The sequence below is a fragment of the Manis pentadactyla genome, chromosome 8 (assembly GCF_030020395.1).
Source record: "Manis pentadactyla isolate mManPen7 chromosome 8, mManPen7.hap1, whole genome shotgun sequence".
NCBI lineage: Eukaryota > Metazoa > Chordata > Mammalia > Pholidota > Manidae > Manis > Manis pentadactyla.
This window is the reverse complement of record NC_080026.1, coordinates 14,406,679-14,419,153: the sequence shown is the minus strand read 5'-3', so window position 1 is coordinate 14,419,153 and position 12,475 is coordinate 14,406,679. Positions and strand designations below refer to the sequence as shown.

The window sequence follows — 12,475 nt, the reverse complement described above, 5'->3', positions numbered from 1 at the left end:
AAACCATAACCAGCTCTAAATGGACATCCAAAAATACTGTAACAAATCCCTTGCTTATGGCAGATTAATGAAATAATAAAAGTCTCTTTTTATTACGATTATTAAAATGCAATATTAAAAATGGTGTAAAATAAGAAAAAAATAACAATTTTAACACGAATACAATGATGACTTTCATTTTTGCATATAAGCTTCTAGCCCTTGTCTGCAATGCATACATATTTTAAATAGTTGTTACTATGTCATAGCTACCATTTTCTATTGGGTTTTTAAAAAATAATATTTTAAAGATATTTCTAAATGTTCATAACTATCATTTATTTTAATGGCTACATAATATTCTATTTTATATATGTGCCATCATCTTCCAAGCCAATTCACTTACATGGAACAGAGGTTTTGTTTGTATTGTATAAAAGATGAGACTTTACTGTCTATTTTGCTAGTATATAGTTATTGCCAGAAAACTAGATTTCTGAGATCACATTTGAAACTGTTACAAGGAGGATGGGTATATAATAGCGGAGTAAAACCAGAAGTTATTCCATAATGAGTTTGTTCAAACAAAAACGTAGCACTTATAAAACCATGTAGATCAGCTCTCTTGTATTTTCAGCACCTGGGAAACCTTAGCAGAAATACAAACCAACAAGAGAAGTGGTTTTGCTCATACAGGAGATCAGCCTGCTCCATCCTGGCTTACAGACTGACCTTAAGACAAGACCAGCCCATTTCTCTAATTGTCCTGATTGTACAACAACATCATGAGGCATTTTATGTCCTGAAAAACTACAAGGATTTGGGACTAACTTCTGAATGCAGGCTACTATTTCCTTAAATTGTGTTCTATAATGTCAATGTGATGCTGGGAAAAATAGGAAATGGTGAAATAAACAAAATCAGACAAGTTTCTATAGTATAGGAGTTTTCAGAAACTTGATTATGTTAAAGGGCATTTAGTTTCCCCAAAGAGATGATGAAATATATTTTCCCAATTTATAGGGCATGAAATTCATTATTCTCATTGGACTATCTTGAAGAATACTTCTGTTTTGTAGAATATGATTTAGGAACAATAGATACAAATTGCAGTGGACTCAAGAGCATTAAAAATAGTAACTGGTGAAAAGAACGGCACCTGTTCATCATGCGGGACTAGGTCCTGGACGCTCACCAGGCTGGAACTCTGCAGCGCATACAGCCTCCTCCACATCTCAAGGGGGTTCCTGGGTCCAAACCTGCCAATCTGAGTACCTCCTAAAGCTATTTGGCTTGTCCCTGGTACCACTGCATATGATGGCACAACACAAAAATCTCCTGAGTTTTTGTGTGACCATTTGCCTCAGTGATACATTAACCTACTTCCTAGATATGCTCAGCTGCAGTGCTGACCGTCTGCAAGACCAACCAGCTTGTGAAGTGTGTTTCTGAGCTCGCAGGAGTCTACTTTCAGTACAAATCCTCACCCTTTCAGAATGGTGCCAAAGTTTTCGGTGTAGAATCAGTCCCCTCAGAACATCAAAATCTACCCAGAGCTTGTTGAAATTTCCAGGGTAACTACTTAGGTACCAATTTGGGCAGAACAAGTGAAACACAGGGTGCAAGGGAGTGGTAGAGTCAGAAGCCGTTTAGGCAAACAACAAGCAAAGGGACATGGACCGCTTTGCACGCCTAAAGCAGAGCAAGAGATCATGGTAAAGTTCCACAAACGGAACCGACAGCCAGGAGGGCCACCGAAAATTAGGGCACCAGAGAAGGCTGAAGGCCAAAGCTGCATCCCTCCAACAAGGAAGGAGCTCAGCAGCTCAAAGGGTGCCCTCACTCAGCACTCAGACGGCGGGCGCCCTCACTCAGCACTCAGACGGCGGGCGCCCTCACTCAGCACTAGACAGCGGGCACCCTCACTCAGCACTCAGACGGCGGGCGCCCTCACTCAGCACTCAGACGGCGGGCACCCTCACTCAGCACTCAGATGACGGGCGCCCTCACTCAGCACTAGACAGCGGGCACCCTCACTCAGCACTCAGACGGCGGGCGCCCTCACTCAGCACTCAGACGGCGGGCACCCTCACTCAGCACTCAGACGGCGGGCGCCCTCACTCAGCACTCAGACGGCGGGCACCCTCACTCAGCACTCAGACGGCGGGCGCCCTCACTCAGCACTCAGACGGCGGGCACCCTCACTCAGCAGCTCAGATAATGGGCACCCTCACTCAGCACTCAGACAGCGGGCACCCTCACTCAGCACTCAGACGGCGGGCACCCTCACTCAGCACTCAGACGGCGGGCACCCTCACTCAGCAGCTCAGATAATGGGCACCCTCACTCAGCACTCAGACAGTGGGCACCCTCACTCAGCAGCTCAGATGGCGGGCACCCTCACTCAGCACTCAGACAGCGGGCACCCTCACTCAGCACTCAGGCCACTGGTAACTTAGACTCAGCTATTTGATCTGCTTCTCACTCTTAAAAGAGCTTGTCCCAGGTGAGCATACCACAAAGGTCAGACAAGGAAGTCTCACAGCCATTGGCTAAGGTATGAGCTGAGGAGCTGGGCTCAGAGAGAGTTTTCTGGCGCCCTGAGTCACACACATGGTGTGAATACTGGGGTCTCAATTTCACCTTTAAAGATGCATTTCTAGACAACATTTGATTGTTGGCAAAACCCCATGCTATCCTCTGTATAAAGGTGATACTTTTAAAATAGTACTGTAAAACTAAAATTATAAACAAGAGACTACAAATATTTCTAACAGAGATTTGGTTATAAAAACATTCCTTGTAGGAATTATAGTAAAATAGTAAGGTATACAAATAAACCCTCCAAGTTTTAGTATTCAAAAAGTATTTAGTATCCTAATATTCAAAAGGTATTTAGTATTTTAGTATTCCTATTAAAATTTGTAATTCTTTACCATATGGCCAATAGAAATAACTTTCTCCTTAACCTCTAAACCAGTCATTCTGAAACAAGGGAGCAAGTGCCCCAGGAATGTGTATCAAGCTCTTCATGGGGTATTGTTTGAGAAAGCATATTAAATACTAAATATAATTTTATAAATGAATTATAGTTAAAATTGATTACCTTTCCAAATATTGCATTTTACTATTTTAAATTATAAAGCATAATTTTATATTTAGAAATTTTACATGTCTAGTGTCCTTAATATAGATTTAAAAGAATTAAAGTTTGGCAACTCTTTCATTTCCAGCAAGGCTAGACCAATTAGATCTTAGGTGATATGAATAGAACTCTGTAAAAAAAAAGAAAAAGCTGCTCAACTCCAAGTTCATGGAGCACAGGAGTTAAGGGCAAGTGCTCTAATACCATCTTCACATAAACTAGATGAATTACCTTCTGCAAATAGCTTTAATACTGTGAACCTCAAGTTTGTCATCTGTGAAAAGGGGAGAGCAATGATACCTATTCTGTAAGGTCATTGTAAGCACTGAATGAAATGAAGCATATGTGGTACTTAACATATGACCTGGCACAGACTAAATTACCCAATAGTTAGACATCATTATAGGCCCTAGCTTCTGCAGGCCTGAGACTCTCAAACAGTACTTTCAATCTTTTGTTAAAAGGAATGTCGATTTTTAAAGGCTGAGAAACACTGATAGAGCTTAAACTCCTGATTTTCTGGTGGTCCCTAAATTCTCCACAAATCTAGCCATTTCTCTAGCTTTCCTCTTTATTATTATTATTTTTTTTAAATTTCACTGAACACATTTTGAAATTAGCCTACTTTCTAAAATAACACAGAGAATTATCTTGGAATTCTTCTTTCTGCCCAATTTTCAGCCCTTACAAGTTTCAGGACATCAATGTTATTACTTGAATGCGCCTTCCTTCTATCATCTTTGTGTATTCCTGATCAACTAAAAGTTATTTTCAGTAATGATGTGTAGATGCCTCGTCTATCTAGCTCAAGAGCCACCTAATACATACATTAAGAAAGGTGTGGGACAGACAAGATAAAAACCGTTCACCAGTCTCTTCCTATAATTTGAGCTTGCAACGGTGAACACCCTCATTAAACACCCTCATTAAAACTTCCTGATGCTATCCTTTTTATCATGTTTCAAGTTATATGAATTAAAAAAAATTCTAATGGGCTCAAGTGTTTTCTCCACAAAAGGTGACTTTTTGAGGGATAAGACAGGTCTGGTTTGTTTTTATAGCAACAACCTAATGATAGCCTATGTAATTTTGTTTTCCTATGTTTTAAGTTACACAATGATGTAAACCATTTCCAATCATGAGCTTTTTACTTCACAGGTAAGGACCTCTTAATAGAATAATAAATTATTAATATGAAAAGCACCTATATCAGAAGTAAAACTAATGGTATTTGGAAATTTGACTTAGAATAAGACCACAAAAATTATCTATCTTCATATAAAACATTTGCTTAAAAACATCCATTTTAAAAAGCATACTTTATAAATACCACCACCATTAAAACTAGTATGTGCCTCAAATGGAGGGGAAACACATCTGTCTTCTTTTTTTTGCCTTGACCTTTGAGAAGAAAAGTACTTTTCAAAGATTACAATTAAGATCAAGTATAGAATCATTATTCTGTTTTAATCCATCTTGAAGTGACTGCTGGAAATAATGACAAAAGTCCCAAATCCAAAGTGAATAAGTTAGTCATGACACAGCTACATCTAGAAATCACTGAATAACTTGAAACCCGTAGTTCCTTGATTCATTCACTCACTGGAAGCATGTATATATCTCCTCCTATGTATCCTACAATGAAAAGATGGGTATGATGGGATGTTTGCCCTTGTTTACCACATTATAGAGAAAACAAACATGCAAAAAAAATTATAATCCAACGTGCTAAGTATAAGAAATTGCAAATACAAATGGGAGTGCAGAAGAGTGATTAGCAGATATAGAAGATTATCTTTTTTTCCTAAGGAAAGCAAAAGCTATATTAATATATTCACTGGATTCCAAATTAAACTGAGGAAATGAAAGGATTTTGATCTGACTCGCATTCAAAGTGTAACTTTAAATTTTGATTACAATGGTTTAATTAACATGGAAAGTTATAGAATATCTAACTAGATAAGCACAACTCTTAGTAATTCCTCTGTGTTCTGGCTGAGATTTCCCTCAATTCTTACCTGACTTCATTTAGCCTTTGGTGTTCTTGCCACCACACTTGCTTGTGTTGTTTTATTAGTGTTTGTTCCTTAGATATCTTTGAAGTCTGCACTGCTTTTCTGATCTAGATTTAAAGGAACAAAGAGGAGCAATTTCAATGTTTTTTAAGCGTTTTCCACAATGTAAATGTTTAATCTGTACTCTCTAAGTTAAACACTTAACTCTTTTTCAACCCTATTAGTGCACCTTCTAACATAGAATCTACTTTAATATCAGTGCTATGTTAAACAAAAAGTAGGGAGGTGAAGAGAAAATGGTTTGGAGTACTGATCAAATTAAAAACTATTTTGAAAGTATTTGTGAAAATAAAGGTGCAATAATCCACACATACAATAAATAAAACTTTAATTCATGCAGTCCCAGAAAATTTTTCAAGAACTTTCCATATGTTCTCTCACCTTTTTGATACATCTTCCCTGCCAGGCATCATGAACATCATTATCCCCATTTTACAGATGACGACACAAGTTCAGAGAGGTTATAAGACTTGGTCAAGATCATCAAGCTCATAAACATCAAAGTCACATTGAACCTAGGCATTTGAATTGGTTTTTATCCTATTTTTCAGCATAGGATGGGAAAGTGTCATTGGTAAGTTATTAGATGCCTGGCTTTAGTTCCAGCTTCAGCACCTACTAGAAATAACAACCTTGAACATGCAATTTTAACCTTTCAACTTGGTAAATAAATTTTTATAAGTAAAAATTTGTAACTAAAGTTTTTCAATTTTAGGCAAATATTTATTTGAAGGTACTTAACAAAGAAAGAGTGAAAATAATGTAACATTGAGATCCAAATTTTCAACTCATTTTACATTTTGACTTTTAAAAAATGTAGCACATTATTACTGCTGTGGGTTGCTGTTGACAAGTTGTGTCAGGTCTGGGCCTGTTGCCTTAAGATCCATTCTTGGCCATCTCCCTGACCTGCTCCATATCCCAGAGCAGCCTGGGTTTCTCAGACATCGCTATCAGCTGGCTTCCAGTTGGGTTCAGCCAAAGAGAGACACTGACAGTAGGAGACTGAAAAGAGGGAGGAAAGGAGAAGCCAAAGGATTATCCATCCTGCCTTCTCCATCCTCGGGCAGGTCTCCAGGAGAATCTGTATCTTCTCCATTGCTCCGACTTCCCTTGCTAGTTCTACATCTCTGTGCAACCTCAGCCCATGGGATGTGAAAAGCCTTGCTTTTAAGTCCCTCCGACCTAGGCACAGCAATGATTCCTGCTGTTGTTAATCCCTGGGTTGTTTCCCAACTCTGTTTGGCTTCTCAGATCTATCCCGTGTGAAACCCTTTCCTACATTAAAGACCCCTCCACTCCAAGTCCAGGAGTAGCGACTGTTTCCTGGTTAGACTGACTGATAGCCATGTGTATGCTGAACTCAACTCGTGTATTCCATATTCATACCTTGAAACATCTACAAAAGTATTACTCTCAAGTCAGAAACTTGATGAAATAAATTTTATATTTTCTCTACTTTTAGTAGCTTGAAAGCTTTAACAGATCAATGCTGAATATATAAAATCTTCAGAAGACAAGTCCTAAAAAGACTCTTTATAATGCATACTATTTCTAGCTGTCATTCACTGATTACTTTAACCTTGAGTGTATCTTTCTGCTGTTCTAGTTACTGATTCAAAATTAGGGGTATAAGAAAACAAAACAACCCAGACATTAGTTTAAAAAACCACAAAGTCAAAGTCATATCTTTTCCTCAGAAGGCCTTAAGAGTGCTACAATTATGAAATCTAGGAACAAAGTACATTTAAATAAGAACAGGAAACTGCAGGAAAACATTCAGCAATGTATTTTTACCTACTGAAAAAATAAAAGTACATAGTGCTTCTAAAATCTGACTCTACTGTTTGCTTTAAATGTCTAAAACTCATTCTACCTCTTTGCCATCTATAGCCTCTATAGTTTGTTGCAACAGACATGACTTTAAAAATTAGATTTCTTTGACATATTTGGTCCATGTTATACAAAAAAATTAAAACTCATACTTTTATAGCTTAAAGAAATCAATGCTGCTGCTTTGGGGCCAGGGAAAGACCAATTAAGTAGACAATAAAAGTCAAAATAAAACTACTATTTTTCACTAGACACTTCCAATATTTTGCAGAACATCCTGATTTTTTGTAAATTCGTTCATTGACTCCACTTCTATCCTCAGGCCAAAAATGAAGTCTTAAAAGAACAAAAAGACTTAAAGTTGTACCTTTATCAATAGAGAGATTTCTAGGTGATTCCAGTTCATTTTGCTGGCAAAAGCCGTATGAAATCAGTATTTAAGGTGGAGGGTGATTTAAGCAGAATGCTAATTAATTAAAAATAACAAAAATAACAAATTCATGAAAGAATCAGAAACTAGAGGTTTCCTATGTGGTTTATTATGATGATCCAAGATAACAAAACTCTAAATAGGCATCTTGAAATGCCATGAAAGCCTTTTGGGCCAGATGATCCATCTTTAGATATAAACAATAACTAGTGGACAATTTAAGTGTTACTTACATGTGTGTATGTATTTGTCAAAATTCACTGAGATGTGCACTTAAGATTTATGCACTTTACTACATGCAAGTTATACCTCAATGCAGAAATGTCAATACAAATAAAAAGAAAACAACTACACTAAGATGTAATTTCTTATCTATCAGACTGGCAAAAACTCAAATGTTTAAAAAAACATCTTGTGTGGCTCTGGGGAAATGTTCTCTCATATGTTGCTAGTGGGAATAAAACAATGCAGCCCCATAAAGAAGGGAATTTAGAGACATATAGCAAAATTTCATATGGATTTACTCTTTGACCTAGTAATCTTAATTGTAAAAATCTATTTGATAACTATACTGGAAAAAGTATAAAAAGATACATGAACAAAGCTATTCACTATGTGTAATAGAAAGAGACTGGAACACAAAAATTTCATCAGTGTTCTTCCTAAACTAAATTGGTCAATTTAGATTTGAATATATATTAGACATAACTACCAATTTACTGAAAATACAGGAGAAAAACATTAAATGACACCACCAGGATGTAATCAACAAAATCCAGACTGTAAGAAACTATAAAAGACAATATAATTTCTTCAAAAAATAAATTACAAAAATATGAAAGAATGAAGGAGGAAATCTAAAGAGTAAAAATCAGTTGCAATATATGGATCTTATTTATTTGAATAAACATTAAGAAAAAAATTTGGAGACAATCAGGGAAATTTAATACTGACTAGATATTTGAAATTACTAAGAAATCATTAACATTTTAGTGCTAAGGACACTGTAGGGTTTGGGAGCTTTTTTTTTTAGCTTTAATCTTTTAGAGACACATGCTGAAAAGTTATGTGAAATACTATGATCTCTCAGATTTGCTTCAAAATAATATGGCACAGGGGTAAACTGTGGGTGAGAATATAGAGGAAATAATGGCCAAGATTTAGTAATAATTGAAGCTGAGTAATGTTACGTGGAGATCAATGGTACCATCCACTCTAATTTTACTAATGCTTATAATTTTCCATAACATAACATTTAAAAGAAGAATTAGTAGATTGCATACTTGAATTGGGCAGGAAGAACTATTCATTCTTACTAAGGAAAGAAATTTTAAAAAAAATTATAAAGACCTCTTTTATATATAAATTGGGAATGGACAGTTAGCATACAATGTACCAAAAATTGGCCTCAGTTTCCAGCCCAATCTATTTGGCTTCAGGTTTAATCTCAGCTTTTGAAAGACTAGAAGACCCAATGCCCACATCAGTGTCTTATCTGGCGTCCCAGAATTCATGCAAGATCAGTGACACAGTAAATATATAGATGATCATCACATCTAATCAGCATTAAAATATTAGTTATACAAATCAGACAAGTCTTCTGAACTTATTGTTCATTTCTTTTCAAATATAGCTAAGTATTCTAGATGTAACTTGAAGCAAAAATGTCCTTGTGTGCCTCAAATGTTAGCATTCTATCATTCAGTTTACGTATGTTAATATTTACTATTGCCAGAGTAAAGTGTTAGAGTAATTAGCAATGATTGTTAAAACTGCTAATTTTATGTGCACAAAGAAAGTACATTTAATTGGTAAAACAAATAGTGAAATAGACTGATAATTAATACAAATATTAAGAGAGAATGTGTTAACTATGCAACATTAGGAAGAATAAAATATTCTTCTTGAACCAATACATATTTTATAAAAAATTAAATTATAATGTAAGAAAGAACAAAATAGATGGTGTTATAATCACAATTCCAGTTGGTGTAGACTATTTGGCATATTCGTATTCATAACATTAAACAAATTAAACTTTATGAATTGTATTTAATTTCCAGTTACTAACTCTACTTAAGCCATGAATCTATCAAGAAAAAGTCCTCTTTGAAAAATTTTCACATTTTATAAGAATAAATTAAAAGCAAAATGTCAACTTGCTACTTGTAAACTAAATGAGATGGGAAGAATCAAAAAATCATGTGCAACTACATTCCTAATATATCTTCCTTAATCCAGATACAACAAAAAAATGAAAACTGTATAAAGAAAAGAAGAAGGTGTTAGAAAATGATGAGGCATCCAGGACACATTTTGTTCTCACTAATCAAAAGTCAAGACAACAGATATCACAAAAATTCTTTAAAAGGACAATTCTTTATTGTTATGAACCATGGAGACTAAAAACAGAAGCAAAAACTGGTCAAAATGGTTGCTAGAGACTGAACCATTTTCAGTAGTTGAAGATAGGAATGTTTTTAAGATTTGCCAAACTATAAATTCCAGGTACAAAGTTATTTCTAGAAGATATGTAACTAAAAAGGTCCTTCCTGAATTATGTTTTATGAAAAAATGTTATTATTTAAAATGTTCATTGAAGGTGATCATCTGTTTAACTTCACAAACATATAACACAGTGAGCAGAGAAGCAATCTAGCATCCAACAGTGCTGACAAATTATTGTCCCTGAAATTAATGTCAAACTATAAAAACTACATTCATAATTAAGATTTTTAAATAGGCTTATTCTTTGATAGTGATTCTATCATCAAAGAAATTCACTTTGACCAAATACTGATTTTAATAATCATTCCACATTGAGCCTAAATTTTTTTTTTTTGGTGCATGATGGCTGGCTGGACAAATAGATACATAGATAATATTAGGAATGCATATGTGTGTGTGTATGTATGTATATATATATATATATATGAATATATATGCATACATTCTAATACTGACAAGGGTGTAGAGAAAATGTTTACGGTGGCATCTTCATTAGAAACATATTTGGGGGAAGAACTTAAAAACATTCATACTTTTTGGCTCAGACATCTCAATCACAGGAACTTATCTTATGGGGATGTGGACTTATAGAACATGAAAAGTATCTATACATGAAAACATTTCCTGAAGCATGGTTTCCAGTATCATAAAATTAGATACCATCCAAATATCCAAAAATCAGGATGTGATAGGACACGCATCATTTTCTAGTTGGAGTACTTGTCAATCCTGTTTTTGCTTAGTTAATTCTTACTGACCTTGATACCCGAATTCCAATGTCACTTCCTCAGAAAACCCTTCCCACCCAATTAGGATTAGTCCTGTTATCACACACCAGACAGCACATTTTAATTGGAGTTTATACTTAATATAATTTTATTTCAGGGTTTATTTGATAAACACTGACTTCCCTTCTCCCCATCTCCTGCAAACAGTATACTCCATGAGTAGGAGCTTTATTTTGTTCTCCATTGTTATCTTTAAGGCACACAATAAATATATATTTATTGGAGTAATTAAATATCATATAATAATTACATATTATAAAGACTATGTGGCAAAATGTTAGGGGAAAAAGAATATAGAATTTCATGTGTATGTTTATCACAGGAGGAAACAAAATAAGTAAGTATGTATTTATTTTTTTACATGTATGTATGTATATATGTGGTACATAGATAATGGGTCAGAATAGAAGCCAGAAATATGAAAATGGTTTTGTTAGGATGATAGTTGTATAAGCGATTTTCCCATAAAATTCTTTGAATGTCCTGATAACAATAAATCAAGGTTATATCTGAATCCAACAAATAATGCCCTACTTTTTAAACAGTCTCATAGATACATGGTAATTTCTCTAGAAAAGGGTATCAAATATGCTTTGAAATCATAACAGTTATCTTTTTAAAAAGATATTAACAATAAAAAAACATGTAAAACTAATATAACCCAAAAACATTAAATACAAATAAAAATTGTAAATTATTAAACATGTTGCTTTGCCATACCAGATTTTTAATGTGACTAAGCAAGAAAAATGCTCTTTATAATGTGCTCCATTATTTGCACAAGAGAGAAACATATTGCATGAACAATCCTAAGTTATATGTGGTCCTAAAATACTGTGTACAATTACTTGCCCATAAACCCATTCCAAATCTAGTCCGACTTCACCTTTTCTTAGATCAAGGCAAGAAAGGGAATTCTAGAAAGCAGAGGAACTTGAGGGCATATATGCATGGTGTTCCAGGAGGAGACTTAAATCAGATGATAACTCATGGCTAGAACTTACTAGCAACTATTTTCCCAAATTAAGTTAGAAATTGTTGAAAGCTAATGAAATGGCTATCTTTCTAAAAATAAAGCTGAATTCATACCTGATTGGGTTGTTATGAACATTAAATGATTAATGTATGTAAACTACGTAGCACAGTGTCCAAGAGTGTTCGGTAGGTACTATTCACTATTATGAGTCATTGGAAGATTCTAAAAACTATTTAGAATGTTATTTATTTTCATGTTTTCATTGCAAATGTTATTTTGCTTCCTAGCAATTCAATTTTCCAAAACTAGAAAACATACATACATACACTTCTAACCTTTTTCTCTATAGAAGCAGAAGCTAATTTTTTTGCTTCAGTTAATGCATGCAATTGTAGATAGTCTACTGGTTTATACTTGGTGCTTCTCACTCCATTTTTCATACAGAATATCAGCTTATCTGTTTTTCATAAAAATAGAAAACGACAAAGAAATAATATTATTATTGTAAGTCAAAGTATAGTTATGACAATATATTGACTGCAGGTCTCATTTTTAAATATTTTTAAGTAAATACAAGACTTTTAAGCAAATTGTAACATTCATTGTATATTTGAAACTCTCTAGAATATAATAGGCTAAACTATAATAGGCTAAATAAGATTAAAATGATATAAAATGTTTGAGTAGGCATTCTCCATCCAAATACATAAAATATCCTAGATTAGTATAGTATTAACTATT

General features: G+C 34.6%; 1 protein-coding gene across 2 annotated transcripts in view; it reads right to left on the bottom strand.

The window, feature by feature from the left end:
- The window catches only part of CCDC148 (coiled-coil domain containing 148), a 231,698-nt gene that overhangs the window by 148,958 nt on the left and 70,265 nt on the right, over window positions 1–12,475 (bottom strand). For both annotated transcript variants that reach the window (XM_057505559.1, XM_057505560.1), the window contains exons 3-4: window positions 12,070–12,191; window positions 5,143–5,246 (exon numbers count right to left, since the gene is read on the bottom strand). In XM_057505559.1, the coding sequence (XP_057361542.1) occupies window positions 5,143–5,246; window positions 12,070–12,191 (226 nt within the window). The remainder of the gene's footprint in view (window positions 1–5,142; window positions 5,247–12,069; window positions 12,192–12,475) is intronic.